At 45.1% G+C, this 21,165-nt stretch overlaps 1 protein-coding gene across 2 annotated transcripts in view; it reads right to left on the reverse strand.

Annotated features, from left to right (window-relative positions):
* The window catches only part of tfeb (transcription factor EB), a 106,368-nt gene that overhangs the window by 24,957 nt on the left and 60,246 nt on the right, over positions 1-21,165 (reverse strand). For both annotated transcript variants that reach the window (XM_039015911.1, XM_039015910.1), the window contains 4 exons: positions 11,127-11,229; positions 7,181-7,348; positions 4,884-4,982; positions 4,438-4,596 (listed from right to left, as the gene is read on the reverse strand). In XM_039015911.1, the coding sequence (XP_038871839.1) occupies positions 4,438-4,596; positions 4,884-4,982; positions 7,181-7,348; positions 11,127-11,156 (456 nt within the window). In that variant the 5' untranslated portion in view covers positions 11,157-11,229. The remainder of the gene's footprint in view (positions 1-4,437; positions 4,597-4,883; positions 4,983-7,180; positions 7,349-11,126; positions 11,230-21,165) is intronic.

Raw genomic sequence — 21,165 nt, forward strand, 5'->3', positions numbered from 1 at the left:
AGATAGTCTGTAGTGCATCTTCAGATGGACTATCCAAATAAAGTGTTAATATGATGACTTGTACTATACACTTATCATTAACTTTTTATTGAACTTTCATTGAACACAATAAGCTTATCCTTCAACCTACAATATTACACCTTGGTTGGACTGCAACATACAGTACGTAATGGTCTATGTTTCTCTCTAACAGGATGTGAAATAGGTAACGTAGAGATGCGGTCTTAAGGGCAGATATTCAGGAGGCGGCAGAAGGTTCTGTTGCAAAGGTGTCCATATTTATTTTTAGTGTTCAACACTGATAGCCGGCGATTAATATTTACAAGGTAAACAGACACACAATAGACTTACTTGTCAAACAAAATAAACTGCCCTAAGCCTAAAACAGGCTTACACTGTAGCTTCCATAGCTATTACAGGTTGGGGGTAACCAGGCTCAAGCAGCCTCCCCACTGTCACCAAACCCAAACTACCCAGAAATACCAAAACAGGCACTTCTATCCTCTAAGCCCCTCCCTGAGACCTATCCATGTCCAATGACAAGTAACCACATAACTGGTATACAAATGTAACTGGCTTACTCATAATGACCCCATTACATACATCCTGTCTAAAACAGACGTGACCACTTTCATGTACACCCTGTTAAACAGTAATTCTTACATGAATGGAACCGGCGAATGACGGAAACCCAATAACATATAGTGGTGCACAAAGGAGTGCACACTCCTGCCACAGACAGGACACAATGAGCTCCAACACAACGTGGGAAGTATGAACAAAGGAAAGCATTAACAGAATGAAACAAACAGAGTCTCTAACTCGTGAGTGTTACGATGATTCTGTGCACAGAAACATCGTTTCACTCTGGAAGGTTAGAGACAGGAAAATAACCGCAATTTGTGTCGAACCAGTTACACGAAAATAACTTTCAATACAAAAATGTCCCTACCGAACTGGGCATGAACTATAAACAGTAGCTTACTGCTTACAAAGGAGCTGAAGAATAATATAGTCATGTGCAGTATAATTTTTCTAGAAAGAAATAGCAAAATGCATAAGATAAATAGCACGCTATTTTAATATAGGGCCTAATGGAAGATTAGACAGTGTGCATAAATGCACTTCGTCACAGAGGACTAGAGCCTTTCGGCTCAGCAGTGTTGGTTAACAGTATTTAATATAGGGCCTAATGGAAGATTAGACAGTGTGCATAAATGCACTTCGTCACAGAGGACTAGAGCCTTTCGGCTCAGCAGTGTTGGTTAACTGTTCTGCTAACTGAGCGGAGGTTAAGGTTAACTAACGGTTCTGTTGTTTGTCTCTTGTAGTTGTGGGATGCACTTCTGAACTCTGCAGTTGGTGGTCTGCTCAGGTCTGTAGAAGATGCTGGTGCAGTTAAGCTGCATGCGTGTGTGTGTACCAAAGTCTGTGGGGTTCAAAGGGCCTTGCAGTGTCTGCTATCCCCTGTCATTCGTTAAACTGTAATTACTTTACCAAGGCCATAATGGAGCATTTAAAGTGCAATGACAATCAGAGCAAGTTAGTCTCAGTTAGCTAACACAGCAACCTTTGGGTGACACCTTTATAGAGCTGGCCATGAGTCTGTCGATGCCACCGAGATCAATAGCCAGTCTTCATACACTCTCACACGCACAAACACACACACAAAAAGCAGAGATTTTAGAGGTGACATTGGCTCAGACCCTCATAACAAGGTGCAATAAAGTCATTATGACGTCTCCATAAACTGTGAAGAAAACAACGTAATCTCTAAACCATATCTTTATACAGGCTGGTAATCTAAGTTGTATAGGAGATATTGCAGGGTTATATATGTCAAATCCCACACATTTCTAGGATTTATGGATCAAGGGAATGTGTACATGTTTTATGACATGTCTTGTTGAGATCAGGTCAAAGGCCCTCAGAAACACAGTGAATTACAGGACAACATCTTCTCAGATTATCACAGCTGAGACAGGTTTTTCTGTTAGTCTAGACATGACCTTTAGTACAAGAGCGTTTTCAAACATGCGTTTGTGTTGAGTGTGCAAGAGTATATCCGCGTTGTAATTGTGTGCAAGTCTTTGTGTGTAAAATCAAATGTTATTTGCCACATGCGCCGAATACAACATGTGTAGACTTTACCGTCAAATGCTTACTTACAAGCCCTTAACCAACAGTGCAGTTCAAGAAGAAGAAAATATTTACCAAGTAGGCTTGAATAAAAAGTAACAATAAGAATAATGAGGCTATATACAGGGGGCACCGGTACCGAGTCAGTGTGCAGGGGTACAGCCTAGTTGGGGTAATCTGTACATGTAGGTGGGGGCGAAGTGACTATGTATAGGTAACAAACAAACAGCGAGTAGCAGCAGTGTACGGGGGGTGTCAATGTAAATTGTCCGGTGGCGATTTATATGAATTGTTCAGCAGTCTAATGGCTTGGGGGTAGAAGCTGTTGAGGAGCCTATTGGTCCTAGACTTGGCGCTCCGGTACCGCTTGCCGTGCGGTAGCAGAGAAAACAGTCTAACTTGGGTGACTGGAGTCTCTGACAATTTTATGGACCTTCCTCTGACATCGCCTATTATATAGGTCCTGGATGTCAGGAAGCTTGGCCCCAGTGATGTACTGATGTACGCACTACCCCCTGTAGCTCCATACCAGGTGGTGATGCAACCGGTCAGGATGGTGCAGCTGTAGAAACTTTTGAGGATCTGGGGACCCATGCCAAATCTTTTCAGTCTCCTGAGGGGGAAAAGGTTTTGTCGTGCACTCTTCACAACTGTCTTGGTATGTTTGGACCATGATAGTTCGTTGGTGATGTAGACACCAAGGAACTTGAAACTCTCGACCCACTCCCCTACAGCCCCGTCGATGTCAATGGGGGCCCGCCTTTTCCTGTAGTCCACAATCAGCTTTTTGTGTCTGCATCTGTGTGTTTATGGACTGTTTTTATGCCAGCGGTCTCCAATTTAGTAGCTTTCCAGGATCGTTGAAGATCACTGTGTGTATGCAACAAGCTCTCACAGTCTCATTGCAGAATTAGACATTCATCAACGTTCTCCAAACATCAAATTTTGAAGTGTTTTTGTTGCTCTGTTACGTTCATTTTCTCCAAACGTCCAATTTCAAAGTTAAGGGTTGAGTTTAGGCACTCATTATGAATAGTTAAGGTAAGGGTTAAGGTTTGGGATAGGGTTAAAAAACAAAAATAAAATAAAATAAAAATCCACGACTGGTATTACACCCATCCACCATTCCAACTCACAATAGGGGTGTGAATGTTTAAATTGACATCGAGATCGTTAACGTTTAGAAATAAATCCCTAACCTACATTTATTTTTTTACATCACATTTTACAAAACATTATCTAGTTAACACAAAACTACCACTAACAGGCACGATCATCATCATCATAAAGGGAAAAATACAAATTAAACAAATACCTAATGCGAGGTGGGTTTGAGCTACACTGGCAGTACAGGTGTACCTGTTGCTGATAACAGTGCGATAAGAGACAGAGTGAGAAAATCACAGCGCTGATTACAGAAATGATTGCAGTTGATTTGCAGCCATTGTCAATGGTAAAGGATGTTGGCTTCAATTCCCTAATGGCATATCTAGAATCAGACTTGTTGGACATCTATGAACATTCTGTCATAGATCACTGCAACGATCCATCAAATTGATGAGAAGTGGGACACGAAGTACGTATTGACAACTGAGAACATGGAGGAGAGGCACACAACGGAGACCCTAAAACGGTAATAATACAATTTTTGCTGAGTGGGTTTCGGACAGCAGTAAGGTTAGCGCCATCTGTTAGTGTTTCCACTAGTTACCACAGCCACAAAGTTAAAATTGGTTATATCATAAAAATGAATGTAAACTGTAAAAAAAAATTATAATAAAAAAAAAAAAAAAAATGGGTCTTAATGTAATGCTAGGGTTAGGCATAAGGATAGCAGTGTGGTTCATTTGATGGTTAAGGTTAGAATCACATTTTAAGAATGTTGCGGCTATGGTAACTAGTGACGACCAGTAGGTAGGTATAATCCAGGACTGCGGTAGAATGAACTGCATCGCCCCCTAGCGGTCACATACAGAACCACATCTGAATTGTGAACTTGTAATTTAATTATATATTTTTTTTAAACTTTGAAACGATTTTAAAAAATGGCGGTTTAAACTAAGCGAAATTGTACATTTGTCACATCCCTAATCCACAGCGCCCAAGCAAAACCTAATCCTACGTGACTAATAGTGCTCACCGTTGCCCCTAGTGGCTGGTTTTGAAGGCATTTCCCGACATCCTCAGGACATGGATAGACGTCTAATTTCAACGCCAATCTTAAATGACCTGGCTGGTGTAAGGACTGCATCTGTGCGCACGTATGGATTGTATATGTGCACGTGTGTGTATAAGTACCTCGTGTACCTCGTTCTCGTGGCTGGAGCCGATGTTGAGCATAGCCATGGGGCTGTTGGGGGCGCTGTTTCCTGTGATGAGCTGCTCCGTACGGAGCTGGGGGGAGTGGTGGGGAGGGGGAGGGGAGGGCTGTACCACACCTGTTACTGCATGCACCGTCTGCACAGAGAGGAGAGAGAGAGAAAGAGTGTGTGTGTGTGTGTGTGTGTGTGTGTGTGTGTGTGTGTGTGTGTGTGTGTGTGTGTTGAAGAAAGAGGGAGGAAAGGAAAGAGGCAGAGACAGACAGACAGACAGACAGACAGACAGACAGACAGACAGACAGACAGACAGACAGACAGACAGACAGACAGACAGACACAGACAGACAGACAGAAAGACAGACAGACAGACAGACAGACAGACAGAAAGAAAGAAAGAAAGAAAGACAGGTACAGACAGCGAGGTACCTGCTTGGTGGCGTAGGTGGTGGAGAGGTACTCCTTCACCTGTTGTCTCTGGGACTGGCGGATGTGGTAGTCTGTAGGGTTCTCCAAGTGAGTCTGGACCTGTACACACACAGGTAACACAGCACACCAAGGGTTAATCACGCAGTTCACATCAAACTGCTCATCATTTTAGGCATACATTAGTGAATTCTCTCTTAAACATGTCAACAACTTCATTCAACATTGCGTGCTGGTTGTCCATTGGGTATGACCCACAGCAGTAGGCCTATGTTGTTCATGGAACCACAACACTGTTCCTGTAATCCTACAGTAGAGCCCATAGTAAAGCCTATAGTAAGTCCCCAGGCCTGACCAGGGGTGTAGGGGTAGTGTAGAGAATAGGGCAAGGGGGGGACTGTTATGGCTTGGCCTCATTCTTTCACATCAAAGAGCAGAGATCAGCGATTCCTTATGCTCCTACTACTCTAAGAGATGACCCCCCCCCCACACACACTCACGTCAGATTGTATAACACACCACAGGGGTATACTACCCTTTCAATTTTTTGGAAAGATAAGCTTAAAATGGGCATGGCCTAATTGACTGAACAACCAAAAACAGTTTAGCTTTCTTAATTAACCAGAAAATCAATAGCTATTTCTGGTTTCTTATCAAAGTTAGCTGGCTAAGTCATTGATCCTGCTTTGTAGTATACCACTCTAGATTATATCAAAATGGGCCTCTGATATTTTGGTCAGTTGAAGTAGGCCTATTTACGGCTGTTAATAAGCTACGGTACTGATCGATTAGTGCGTGCCTATTTGTGCGTGCCTATTTGTGTGTGTGTGTGTGTGTGTGTGTGTGTGTGTCCATGAGTAAGTGTGGGTGTGTTTATTGACAGTTGAATAACTGTCAGCTTAAAGAGTGTCAGTGACACGTTGCCATGGGCCCACATGGACTAAACAGTAACCGCAACTATTGACATACCAAATGTCTCACTCTGTCAGAACAAATAAACTCCACATGCACTAAGTGAAAGGAATGACAAGTAGACTGTCTTCAACCAACAATTGTCAACAGTACAGAGGTGGAGATATAGAGTGGAGCATTGCTCACTACTTGGAGGAAATTCATTTCAACACTGATGCATAGTTTTAAACACCCACCTTCGCCTCTCCTTACATTTACACACACACTTATACAGTATGAACCCACTACACAGACAGAAACAGAAAGACAGTGACAGAGAGGCAATGACAGAGAGACAGACAGAAAGACCCGTATGTACACTCCACACACTCACACAGATAACATTCACAGGTATCTGTGGAATCAGGCAAAATGTCAGCTAACCTTTATCTCCTTGCCTCTGACCTACAGTATCTTACTCTCCTGTCTGTCATCTCTCTCCACACACACACACACACACACACACACACACACACACACACACACACACACACACACACACACACACACACACACACCATGCCATGATGAAGACTGATTCTCCAGCACCCTACCTTGTTGCTGTTCCACCGCATTTTTCTCTTTCTATCTCTATTTCCTTCTCTCCTTCTTTGCTGAATCGACCTCTCTCCAGTCCAGTCCAGCTAGCAGCACTGATCCAGTACTGACCACCTCCACTCCTCCCAGGAGGTGCTCAGTGAGGCTGGCTGGCTGGCTGACCCTCAGCAACACGTGAGTGGATTACCCCTACTCCTAAATCCCCCTCTCTTGCTCTGCCTGAACCTCTCCCCTCTTTCTCTCTCCATTTTTCTATCCCCTAAATCTCCCCATTCTCTATCAACTCATGTGCATTTTCTTTTTCACATATCCCCTCTCCATTCTTCATCTTCCATTTCCCTTCTCTATCCCCTCTCCCCATCTCCCCTCTTGGCACAGTGCACTTCTAATGAATTTAAACATGAATCCTAATTTAAGATTGGCACATGTACCCAAAATGTTTCCCAAATCTCCTATTGACATCATTGCACGATTTAGGTGAAAGTCAGAGTTATGTGCCTGTATCTCAAGCTAGTCAGTAGGTTAGGACCACTACAGTAGACCAGGCCGGGGCCAGGAGAGCTGTATTTGGGTGGGTTTGTGTTTGAGATGTGGGTGGGTATTGGGGATGTGGGTGGGTGTTTGATCTGCAGCAGCAGCACAGCACAGCCCAAACTAAACTTTCCTTAAGTTTTTCTGCCCATATCCTTCCTTCCCTCCCCTCGACCTTGCCTCCCTCCACCCTCTGATGTGGGTGTTGATTGAATGTGCACAATCCCAGAGGACAAAAACACATCTACTCTATGTCTTACCTTGAGCACCTCAACAGGAACCTGCATGCTCTGGTAGTGTTGTGGAGCGTTGATGGCGGGGCTGGGTGCAGGGGCAGACATACTCTGCTGTTGCATGTACTGCAGCGCAGCATTCTGCTGCTGTTGCCGCTCCCGCTGCTCCTCCTGCTGCAGCTGGTCTCGCATCAGCTGACAATACATACATCAGTCAGTCAGTACATGAATCAGTCCGTCAGTCAATCCGTCAGTCCATCCGTCCGTCAACACATCCGTCCGTCCGTCCGTCAGTCAGTCAACACATCCGTCCGTCAATCAAAACGTCCGTCCATCAGTCAACACATCAGTACAATCCGTCCGTCAGTCAGTCAACACGTCAGTCAGTCAACACGTCCGTCCACACGTCAGTATGTCCGTCAACACGCTTGTCAGTCCATTCGTCAACATGCCCGTCCGTCAACACGCCAGTCAGTATGTCAGTCAGTCAACATGCCCATCAGGCAGTACATCAGTCAGTACCTCAGTCAGTCAACACGTCCTTTAGTCAGTCAACATGTCAGTCAGTCAACACGTCAGTCAATCAAAACATCAGTCAGTCAACACGTCAGTAAAGTACGTCAGTCAACACGTCAGTAAAGTACGTCAGTCAACACGTCAGTAACGTACGTCAGTCAACACGTCAGTAAAGTACGTCAGTCAACACGTCAGTCAGTCAACATGTCAGTCAGTCAACATGTCAGTCAGTATGTCAGTCAGTATGTACGCCAGTCAGTCAACACATCCGTCAGTCAGTTAAAACGTCCGTCAGTCAGTTAAAACGTCCGTCAGTCAGTCCACACGTCAGTCAGTCAACAACTCAGTCAACACGTCAGTCAGTCAACACGTCAGTAAGTCAGTCAAAACGCCAGTCAACACGTCCGTCAGTCAGTTAAAACATCCGTCAGTCAGTTAAAACGTCCGTCAGTCAGTCCACACGTCAGTCAGTCAGTCCACACGTCAGTCAGTCAGTCCACACGTCAGTCAGTCAACAACTCAGTCAACACGTCAGTCAGTCAGTCAAAACGTCAGTCAACACGTCCGTCAGTCAGTCCACACGTCAGTCAGTCAGTCCACACGTCAGTCAGTCAACAACTCAGTCAACACGTCAGTCAGTCAACACGTCAGTAAGTCAGTCAAAACGTCAGTCAACACGTCCGTCAGTTAAAACGTCCGTCAGTCAGTCAACACATCTGTCAGTCAGCACATCTGTCAGTCAGTCAACATCAGTCAGTCAGTCAACACGTCGGTCGGTCAGTCAACACATCAGTCAGTCAGTCAACACGCCAGTCAGTCAGTCAACACATCAGTCAGTCAGTCAACACGCCAGTCAGTCAGTCAACACGCCAGTCAGTCAGTCAACACGCCAGTCAGTCAGTCAACACGCCAGTCAGTCAGTCAACACGCCAGTCAGTCAGTCAACACGCCAGTCAGTCAGTCAACACGCCAGTCAGTCAACACGCCAGTCAGTCAACACGCCAGTCAGTCAGTCAACACGCCAGTCAGTCAACACGCCAGTCAGTCAACACGCCAGTCAGCCAGTCAGTCAACACGCCAGTCAGTCAACACGCCAGTCAGTCAGTCAGTACGTCAGTCAACACGTCAGTCAGTCAGTCAGTACGTCAGTCAACACGCCAGTCAGTCAGTCAACACGCCGGTCGGTCAGTCAGTCAACACGCCGGTCGGTCAGTCAGTCAACACGCCGGTCGGTCAGTCAGTCAACACGCCGGTCGGTCAGTCAGTCAACACGCCGGTCGGTCAGTCAGTCAACACGCCGGTCGGTCAGTCAGTCAACACGCCGGTCGGTCAGTCAGTCAACACGCCGGTCGGTCAGTCAGTCAACACGCCGGTCGGTCAGTCAGTCAACACGCCAGTCACAGTCAGTCAACACGCCAGTCACAGTCAGTCAACACGCCAGTCACAGTCAGTCAACACGCCAGTCACAGTCAGTCAACACGCCAGTCACAGTCAGTCAACACTCCAGTCACAGTCAGTCAACACGCCAGTCAGTCAGTCAACACGCCAGTCAGTCAGTCAACACGTCAGTCAGTCAGTCAACACGTCAGTCAGTCAGTCAACACGTCAGTCAGTCAGTCAACACGTCAGTCAGTCAGTCAACACGTCAGTCAGTCAGTCAACACGCCAGTCAGTCAGTCAACACGCCAGTCAGTCAGTCAACACGTCAGTCAGTCAGTCAACACGTCAGTCAGTCAGTCAACACGTCAGTCATTCCGTCAACACGCCAGTCAGTCCGTCAACACGCCAGTCAGTCAGTCAACACGCCAGTCAGTCAGTCAACACGTCAGTCAGTCAGTCAACACGCCAGTCAACACGTCGGTCAGTCAACACGTCGGTCAGTCAACACGTCAGTCAAACATGTCGGTCAGTCAGTCAACACGTCAGTCGGTCAGTCAGTCAACACGCCAGTCAGTCAGTCAACACGCCAGTCAGTCAGTCAACACGTCAGTCAGTCAACACGTCGGTCAGTCAACACGTCGGTCAGTCAACACGTCGGTCAGTCAACACGTCGGTCAGTCAACACGTCGGTCAGTCAACACGTCGGTCAGTCAACACGTCAGTCAGTCGGTCAACACGTCAGTCAGTCGGTCAACACGTCAGTCAGTCGGTCAACACGTCAGTCAGTCGGTCAACACGTCAGTCGGTCAACACGTCAGTCGGTCAACACGTCAGTCGGTCAGCACGTCAGTCGGTCAGCACGTCAGTCGGTCAGCACGTCAGTCGGTCAGTCAACACGTCGGTCGGTCAGTCAGTCAACACGTCGGTCGGTCAGTCAGTCAACACGTCGGTCGGTCAGTCAGTCAACACGTCGGTCGGTCAGTCAGTCAACACGTCGGTCGGTCAGTCAGTCAACACGTCGGTCGGTCAGTCAGTCAACACGTCGGTCGGTCAGTCAGTCAACACATCCTTCAGTCAGTCAACACATCCTTCAGTCAGTCAACACATCCTTCAGTCAGTCAACACATCCTTCAGTCAGTCAGACAACACGTTAGTCATACAGTCAACATGTCAGTCAGTCATTCAACATGTCAGTCAGTACGTCAGTCACCACATCCATCAGTACGTCAGTCACCACATCCATCAGTACGTCAGTCACCACATCCATCAGTACGCCAGTCACCACATCCATCAGTACGTCAGTCACCACATCCATCAGTACGCCAGTCAACACGTCGGTACGCCAGTCAACACGTCGGTACGCCAGTCAACACGTCGGTACGCCAGTCAACACGTCGGTACGCCAGTCAACACGTCGGTACGCCAGTCAACACGTCGGTACGCCAGTCAACACGTCGGTACGCCAGTCAACACGTAAGTCAGGCAGTCAACACGTAAGTCAGGCAGTCAACACGTAAGTCAGGCAGTCAACACGTAAGTCAGGCAGTCAACACGTAAGTCAGGCAGTCAACACGTAAGTCAGGCAGTCAACACGTAAGTCAGGCAGTCAACACGTAAGTCAGGCAGTCAACATGTCAGGCAGTATTACGCTGGTCAGTCAGTCAACATGCCAGTCAAACGGTCAACACGTCCGTCAGTCAGTCAAAACATCTGTCATTTAGTCAGTCAACACGTCAGTCAGTCAACGCGTCAGTCAGTCAGGCAATGCGTCAGTCAGGCAACGCGTCCGTCAGTCAGGCAACGCGTCCGTCAGTCAGGCAACGCGTCCGTCAGTCAGGCAACGCGTCCGTCAGTCAGGCAACGCGTCCGTCAGTCAGGCAACGCGTCCGTCAGTCAGGCAACGCGTCCGTCAGTCAGGCAACGCGTCCGTCAGTCAGTCAACGCGTCCGTCAGTCAGTCAACGCGTCCGTCAGTCAGTCAACGCGTCTGTCAGTCAACACGTCAGTCAACACGTCTGCTGTATACAGTAATACTGTACATGTCTGTTAACCAATCAACCAGTCCAACATATGTTTACCTGCAGACGCAGCCCTACTCGCGAGGCCATGGCTGAAGGGCGAGGGGGGAGGGGGGGGCGTGCAGACGCAGATGCACCACAGTCCAGCCCGAGAGAGAGGAAGCTGAAGGAAAAGAGAGAAAAAAGGTGCTGTTAGAATACTATATTACAAGGTCACACAGGTCCATCCAGTGTAAGGCCTCATGTCTCAGTGGTCATCAACCCCACCAACCCAAAATCACCATGTCCTTCTAATCATCTACAGAGGAAAACTAGACTATCAATCACATGCATTGCTAATGGATCAATTAGTGTAATCAACAAGGACATAATCCACCACCATATCCCTCCAGATATGTACCCCTGTCTCTCAACAGCTCTAACAGCTCGAACATACAGTAGATATCTGTACAGTACATCAGTCTGTTTATGCTGTATTAGCCAGTCATATGATGTCTGGCCATCTAATGAATAGCATCACTCTAAATGTTTCCATACCAGACACAGACAATGCCATATATTCACTGTCTGTTAACAAGGAGCTAGCCCAGGGCTTTAGAACAGGGGGGACGAGAGGACAACTGGATCACCAGTCACACACACACCAGACATCTATCAGATGTGTTTAGTACCATCTATGGTGTTCACATCATGTAAACATAAACAAGTGACTTTAATAAAAACATGCCACTAGGATGAACGATTTTATTAATTTAGTGAATGACTAGCAAAGTAGCCAGTCTTTCAACATAAGAACATGTCTTTAGGCATCTTTAGAGTAGATAAGGGCCCTATTCAATCATATTAATGTTGTCTTCAGGATAAGACAAAAACAACATATTTACAGTTTGAAACTAAAAAGGAATCTCAAGTGCAAGTTACTGTTATTGCCTTTTCCTCAATGTGGTTTAGATTGAATAACACCATGCATAAGGAGGCAGTGGAGGATGGGAAGAAGGGAGGGGTAGGGTGGAAAAGCATCAGATCAACCCCCACCAGGCCCAAGCCTTGGGCCGAGGAGCGTAACCATGGTTACCATTGGGGAAGTCATGTGGGAGTCATGTGGTCCTGTTGTTGTGTGGTGGTCATGTGAGCAGCCTTTCGAAGGGAACACCCTCAACCTCGCCCACCTCCACACCATTCCTTCCTCCACCTCCCACCCACCTGTCTCTCAATTAGGAAAGCCCCAGAGTTTGCCTTTCAGCAGTGTTAAAACTACTCTTGATCTGGTGTTATTTTACCTTCTGGGAGTGTTCCTTTCAGAGTAATCAAATCTGAGTCAATGTCAATAAAAGTGCAGCCGTGGCCTGATAGTGTGTTTCTACTGTCTCATCCAGATGCACAATAAGAAGCCATGCCAGAGGCACCAACCAATCAAAGCAGACTTCTCATCCTTTCAGACACACAGCCCATATATGGGCATAGAGAGAGCGCGAGAGAAAAAGCGCATTGTGTTTGAGGTACAATAAGAAGGGCAGCTCCTATTGAGAAGGACTGAGGCCGCCTGTTGTCCGCCGTGTACATTTCAGTGCCTGAGGTGCACACACTGCTCGCTTTGTGCCCACTGGCTGGTCCACACTCACACACACTTTTGACTCCAAGAGCAGTCTACTACAGCGTGACAGCAAAGCCTCAAACTACACACAGTGAACCAACACTCAACTTAGGAACAAACTAATACCACTACTGCTGCTATTAACACTACATGTCCTAATTCTATACCACTTTTACTTCTGCAAATACACTATATCAGAAACATGAACAAAACAAGAACAAAACTCTAGGCCACCACTACCAAAACAAAACACTGACAGGCCCTGTGCTCAAGCAGGTTCTTTTCTGCAACTCTAGTCCATCCCATAACTCTAAAAGTACTTGTAATACAACCCTCACCTCACTGAACATACCCATCCAACACACACATACACACAGTGTATTTATACACCCTGACAAATGGAGTGATTACATCTCAAAACTCAAATCGGCTCGGGTAGGAATGCTTGCCAGAGGGAGACAAGTGCCTCTGTGTCCACTCCAAAGTTTAGCTTAGCATTCGTTTAGCTTAGCATGCTAATCTTTCCTGCACATCTGTGATCTAGTGGAGCTTCATGTTAGCATGCCTCGATGTGCTCTAGTGGGGCTTAGCATGTTAGCTAGCAAACCTTTCCGTGATAGGCCTATGACAATTTTTTGCTTAGCTTAACGCTAATGCATGCCAACACTCAAGGACATACAGTTGAAGTCGGAAAATTATATACACCTTAGCCAAATACATTTAAACTCAGTTTTTCACAATTCCTGACATTAAATCCTAGTAAAAATTCCCTGTCTTAGGTCAGTTAGGATCACCACTTTATTTTAAGAATGTGAAATGTCTGAATAATAGTAGAGAGAATGATTTATTTCAGCTTTTATTTCTTTCATCACATTCCCAGTGGGTCAGAAGTTTACATACACTCAATTAGTATTTGGTAGCATTGCCTTCAAATTGTTTAACTTGGGTCAAATCTTTCGGGTAGCCTTCCACAAGCTTCCCACAATAAGTTGGGTGAATTTTGGCCCATTCCTCCTGACAGAGCTGGTGTAACTGAGTCAGGTTTGTAGGCCTCCCCGCTCGCACACGCTTTTTCAGTTCAGCCCACACATTTTCCATAGGATTGAGGTCAGGGCATTGTGCTAGCCACTCCAATACCTTGACCTTGTTGTCCTTAAGCCATTTTGCCACAACTTTGGAAGTTTGCTTGGGGTCATTGTCCATTTGGAAGACCCATTTGCGACCAGGCTTTAACTTCCTGAGTGATGTCTTGAGATGTTGCTTCAATATATCCACATATTTTTCCTACCTCATGATGCCATCTATTTTGTGAAGTGCACCAGTCCCTCCTGCAGCAAAGCACCCCCACAACATGATGCTGCCACCCCCGTGCTTAACGGATGGGATGGTGTTCTTTGGTTTGCAAGCCTCCTCCTTTTTCCTCCGAACATAACGATGGTGATTATGGCCAAACAGTTCTATTTTTGTTTCATCAGACCAGAAGACATTTCTCCAAAAAATACGATCTTTGTCCCCATGTGCAGTTGCAAACTGTAGTCTGGCTTTTTTATGGCGGTTTTGGAGCAGTGGCTTCTAACTTGCTGTGCGGCCTTTTAGGTTATGTCGGTTATAGGACTCGTTTTACTGTGGATATAGATACTTTTGTACCTGTTTCCTCCAGCATCTTCACAAGGTCCTTTGCTGTTGTTCTGGGATTGATTTGCACTTTTCGCACCAAAGTACGTTCATCTCTAGGAGACAGAACGCTTCTCCTTCCTGAGCAGTATGAAGGCTGCGTGGTCCCATGGTGTTTATACTTGCGTACTATTGTTTGTTCAGATGAATGTGGTACCTTCAGGTGTTTGGAAATTGCTCCCAAGGATGAATGAGACTTGTGGAGGTTTACAATTTTTTTTCTGAGGTCTTGGCTGATTTCTTTTGGCTGATTTCTCCCATGATGTCAAGCAAAGAGGCAATGAGTTTGAAGGTAGGCCTTGAACTACATCCACAGGTACACCTCCAATTGACTCAAATGATATCAATAGCCTATCAGATGCTTCTAAAGCCATGACATAATTTTCTGGAATTTTCCAAGCTGTTTAAAGGCACAGTCAACTTAGCGTATGTAAACTTCTGACCCACTGGAATTGTGATACACTGGATTATAAGTGAAATAATCTCTCTGTAAACAATTGTTGGAAAAATGACTTGTGTCATGCACAAAGTAGATGTCCTAACCGACTTGCCAAAACTATAGTTTGTTAACTTCACTAGGGTAGCGGGGCAGCATTCGGAATTTTGGATGAAATGCATGCCCAATTTAAACTGCCTGCTTCTCGGGCCCAAAAGATATGATATGCATATAACTGGTAGATTTGGATAGAAAACACTCTAAAGTTTCCAAAACTGTTAAAATAGTGTCTGTGAGTATAACAGAACTGATTTGGCAGGCGAAAACCTGAGAAATCCATTCAGGAAGTAGTTTTGTTTTTGTAGTTTTCTATTCAATGCCATTACAGTATCCATTGACTTAGGACTCAAACTGCAGTTTCTATGCCTTCCACTAGATGTCAACAGAATTTAGAAATAGTTTCAGACTTGTATTCTGAAATATTTGGGAATAAGAGCATTCGGAATAACTGGACGCTAAAGTGTCGCAGAGCTTTTTCATGCGCTCGACAGAGTGCCTTTCTTGTTTACCTTTTAAATTGACGACGTTATTGTCCGGTTGAAATATTATCTATTATTTAGGCTAAAAACAACCTGAGGATTGAATATAAACATCGTTTGACATGTTTCTATGAACTTTACGGATACAATTTGGATTTTTTTGTCTTCCTGTTTTGACTGCATTTGAGCCTGTGCATTACTGAAGAAAACGGAGGTGTTTGTATATAAAGAGACTTTATCGAACAAAATAAACATTTATTGAGTAAATGAATGTCTGCTGAGTGCAACCATATGAAGATCAAAGGTAAGGGATTCATTTTATCTCTATTTCTGACTCTGTTCTACTTGGCTGGTTACTGTTTGTAATGAATTGTCAAGTGGGCTATGTTCTCAAATAATTGTAAGGTATGCTTTCGCCGTAAAGCATTTTTAAAATCTGACACTGTGGTTGGATTCACAAGACGTTCATCTTTAAACCTATGTAAAATATGTTTTGTTTTCTGAATTTCTATAATGAGTATTTCTGTATTTGAATTTGGCGCCCAGCAGTTTCAATGGCTGTTGAAGAGGTGGGACGCTAACGTCCCACATACCCAAGAGAGGTTAACATGAAACTTGTGGAGTGGTTGAAAAACGAGTTAATGACTCCAACCTAAGTGTATGTAAACTTCCAACTTCAACTGTATGTTCCGTTCCAAATAGAGCCCTTGCTCCTACCCAAAAGTAAACGATTGGGAACATGATACTAAAATAGCAAAACTTTAAACTAGCAGAGGGCTGCGCGACATGCTTCAACAGTTAGTGTCTGGCTAAGCTTTCCCACTGGACACCTGAGTCACTTATCAGTGCTGCCAGTGCATTCTTTCACGCTCTCTCAAACACCCTCTGCTCACACCGCCATGATGACATTATTGGTTTATTCGGCTCCCTATTTTGCCGAAGTAGCAGCTATTCTTCCTGGGGTCCACACAAAAACAGATGACACAAAAAGTTACCAAACACTTACAGACAAGGTCACACACACACTTTAAATACAATGATATATAACAAATACAACTAAAGAATAGTGTGTGTAGATTGTGAGTGTTATAGTGTGATAGAGTGGGCCTGTGTGTGTGTGTGTGTGTGTGTGTGTGTGTGTGTGTGTGTGTGTGTGTGTGTGTGTGTGTAATTTCACAGTCCCTACTTTGCCATGAGCTGTTGTTTTATCCATTTGTTTTATGTAATTTTGCGGTTTGCTTGAGTAATTGGAGATGGGAGTTCCATGCAATCATGGCTCTGTATAATACTGTGCATTGCCAAAACACTATATTAAGCCACTAAATTTAACCGAACAAAGGAGTTTCAATTCAAAGTACTACATAGTTTTTTTATGAGCCCTGATAAACTTAAAATGAAAAAATGAATATTACCTATGTGTTTGAGGGCGTGTGGACAAATAGGTACTTTATCACATATTTTGTCAATCCAGTGTTTTTGGTCTGAAATTCTCCATGTTATTCAGGACATCACAGGTATTATTATTCAACCAGACCCAGGTCATCTCCTCCTAGGTATTGTTCCTGTGGATACACTCTAATCCTCTCCACTTACTTCTGGCGCCGACAGAGATGGCCGCCTCGCCTCGCGTTCCTAGGAAACTATGCAGTATTCCGTTTTTTTGTGTTATTTCTTATATTGTTACCCCAGGAAATCTTAGGTTTTATTACATACTTTATTACATATTACAGTCGGGAGGAACTATTGGATATAAGAGCAACGTCAACTCACCAAAATTACGAGCAGGAATACGACTTTCCCGAAGCGGATACTCTATTTGGTCCACCACCCAGGACAATGGATCGGATCCCAGCCGGCAACCCAAAACAACGGTGCCGCAGAAGGGGCAAAAGGAGCGGTCTTCTGGTCAGGCTCCCTAAACGGGCACATCGCGCACCACTCCCGAGCATACTACTCGCCAATGTCCAGTCTCTTCACAATAAGGTAGACGAAATCCGAGCAAGGGTTGCCTTCCAGAGAGACATCAGAGATTGTAACGTTCTTTGTTTCATGGAAACATGGCTCACTCGGGATACGTCATCAGAGTTGGTACAGCCACCTGGCTTCTTCACGCATCGCGCCGACAGAAACAAACATCTCTCTGGTAAGAAGAAGGGTGGGGGTGTAGGGCAAGGTGACCGGAAACATGACCGAATACAAAGAGAAGCTATTCCCTCCGCAAGGCAATCAAACAAGCTAAGCGTCAGTATAGAGACAAAGTAGAGTCACAATTCAACGGCTCAGACAGGAGAGGTATGTGGCAGGGTCTACAGTCAATCACGGACTACAAAAGGAAAACCAGCCCCGTCGCGGACCACGATGTCTTGCTCCCAGACAAACTAAACAATTTCTTTGCTCGCTTTGAGGAAAATACAGTGCCACTGACACGGCCCGCTACCAAAACTTGCGGGCTCTCCTTCACTGCAGCCAACGTGAGTAAAACATTTAAACGTGTTAACCCTCGCAAGGCTGCCGGCCCAGACGTCATCCCCAGCCGCGTCATCAGAGCACGCGTCATCAGAGCACGCGCTCTTACGGACATATTCAATCAATCCTTATCCCAGTCTGCTGTCTCCACATGCTTCAAGGGGCCACCATTGTTCCTGTTCCCAAGAAAGCTAAGGTAACTCATCATGAAGTGCTTTGAGAGACTAGTCAAGGACCATATCACCTCCACCCTACCTGCCCTAGACCCAATCCAATTTGCTTACCGCCCCAATAGGTCCACAGACGACACAATCGCAATCTCACTGCACACTGCCCTAACCCATCTGGACAAGAGGAATACCTATGTGAGAATGCTGTTCATTGACTACAGCTCAGCATTTAACACCATAGTACCCTCCAAACTCGTCATTAAGCTCGAGACCCTGGGTCTCGACCCCGCCCTGTGCAACTGGGTCCTGAACTTCCTGACGGGCCGCCCCCAGGTGGTGAGGGTAGGTAACAACATCTCCACCCAGCTGATCCTCAACACTGGGGCCCCACAAGGGTGTGTTCTCAGCCCTCTCCTGTACTCCCTGTTCACCCATGACTGCGTGGCCATGCACGCCTCCAACTCAATCATCAAGTTTGCAGACGACACTACAGTGGTAGGCTTGATTACCAACAACAACGAGACGGCCTACAGGGAGGAGGTGAGGGCCCTCGGAGTGTGGTGACAGGAAAATAACCTCACACTCAACGTCAACAAAACAAAGGAGATGATGGTGGACTTCAGGAAACAGCAGAGGGAGCAGCCCCTTATTCACATCGATGGGACAGTAGTGGAGGAGGTGGAAAATGTTAAGTTCCTCGGCGTACACATCACGGACAAACTTAAATGGTCCACCCACACAGACAGCGTGGTGAAGAAGGCACAGCAGCGCCTCTTCAACCTCAGGAGGCTGAAGAAATTCGGCTTGTCACCAAAAACACAAACTTTTACAGATGCACAAATCGAGAGGATCCTGTCGGCTGTATCACAGCCTGGTACGGCAACTGCTCTGCCCACAACCGTAAGGCTCTCCAGAGGGTAGTGAGGTCTGCACAACGCATCACCGGGTGCAAACTACCTGCCCTCCAGGACACCTACACCACCCGATGTCACAGGAAGGCCAAAAAGATCATCAAGGACAACAACCAACCGAGCCACTGCCTGTTCACCCCGCTATCATCCAGAAGATGAGGTCAGTACAGGTTCATCAAAGCGGGGACCGAGAGACTGAAAAACAGCTTCTATCTCAAGGCCAACAGCCTGTTAAACAGCCATCACTAACATTGAGTGGCTGCTGCCAACATACTGACTCATCTCTAGCCACTTTAATAATGAAAAATTGATGTAATAAATGTATCACTAGCCACTTTAAACAATGCTATTTTATATAATGTTTACATACCCTACATTACTCATCTCATATGTATATACTGTACTCTATACCATCTACTGCATCTTGCCTATGCCGTTCGGCCATCGCTCAGTCATATATTTTTATGTACATACTGTATTAATTCCTTTACACTTGTGTGTATAAGGTTGTTGTTGTGAAATTGTTAGGTTAGATTACTTGTTAGATATTAGTGCATGGTCGGAACTAGAAGCACAAGCATTTCGCTACACTCGCATTAACATCTGCTAACCATGTGTATGTGACAAATAAAAATTGATTTGAAATTGATAGATAATCTTTTAGCAGCAGCAAGGAAATGTAAAAAAATGCTGGAAAAATGAACATGCACCCTCAAAAGATGTGTGGTTAGGTCTATGTGAGGAACTTGCTGACATGGAGAGAATTACTGAAATCTTGTAACGTAGACAGCATAGGTATGAAAGTGTCTGGTCAGAGTTCCTGACATATCGTATGAGTCTTATTCTGTAATTCATGGGCTTTTTGTTGTTTTTGTGTGGCTTAATCAAAATTGTATACTTACTCAAACTCTTAAAATATTTGCTCTATACAGCCTAAATGTACCCTTATCATGTGAATGTAACTATGCTCCTTAGTAAAGACAGCAAAGATAAGTTGTGTATGTATGGTACATGTTCTTTATGTGCTCTTTAATAAAAATGTTTACATTTTTTTGTTTTTTTAAATACTGTGCATTGCCGTGAATTTGTTTTGGACATGGGGACTGAAGAGACCCCTGGTGGCATGTCTTGTGGGGTATGTATGGGTGTCTGAGCTGTATGTTATCTGATTATGCAGACAATCTGGAATTCTCATCACAGTAATATTTCTCATAAAGACTAGAAGGGAATCAGTTCATCTCTCGTCAACCCTCAACCAGGAAAAACTGTCATGCATGTTCTTGATGTTAGTTCTGTGTGTGAAGTTGAGGGCAAGATGTGCTGCTCTGTTTTGAGCCAGCTGTATCCATCTTTGCTGCACTTGACCATATTACCATACAGTAATCAAGACGGGACAAGACCAGAGCATGAACAACTAGTACAGTTGATTTGTGTAAAAACACACTCATAGGGCCCTACACATTCACGCACACCAACACTCACTCCATCATTTGCTCACTCACTCACACACACACACACACCTTTACACTGACGACACACATGTACACCCACTCACATACGCGCTGCTGCTACTCTGTTTATCATACACTGTATATCCTGATAACTAGTCACCTTACCCACCACTATCACTCCAGTATCACTCCACTCCAATATCCCTGCATATTGTAGAGAGCTCCAAGTTCCTTGGCGTCCATATCACTAACAAACTATTATGGTCCAAACACACCAAGTACAGTCGTGAAGAGGGCATGACAACACTTATTGGCATGGGTCCTCAGATCCTCAAAAAGTTCTACAGCTGCACCATCGACTGGTTGCATCACCGCTTGGTATGGCAACTGCTCGGCACGCTGCTGCTACTCGCCGTTTATGATCTACAGTCGTGGCCAAAAGTTTTGAGAATGACACAAATATAAATTTTCCCAAAGTCTGCTGCCTCAGTTTGTATGATGGCAATTTGAATATACTCCAGAATGTTATGAAGAGTGATCAGATGAATTGCAATTAATTACAAAGTCCCTTTTTGCCATGCAAATGAACTGAATCCACCAAAAACATTTCCACTGCATTTCAGCCCTGCCACAAAAGGACCACCTGATATCATGTCAGTGATTCTCTCGTTAACTTCACTAGGGTAGGGGGCAGCATTCGGAATTTTGGATGAAAAGCGTGCCCAAATAAAACTGCCTGCTACTTAGGTCCAGAAGCTAGGATATGCATATAATTAGTAGATTTGGATAGACAACTCTCTAAAGTCTACAAAACTGTTAAAATAATGTATGTGAGTATAACAGAACTGATATGGCAGG

This window comes from Salvelinus namaycush, chromosome 20 (assembly GCF_016432855.1).
Source record: "Salvelinus namaycush isolate Seneca chromosome 20, SaNama_1.0, whole genome shotgun sequence".
Lineage (NCBI taxonomy): Eukaryota > Metazoa > Chordata > Actinopteri > Salmoniformes > Salmonidae > Salvelinus > Salvelinus namaycush.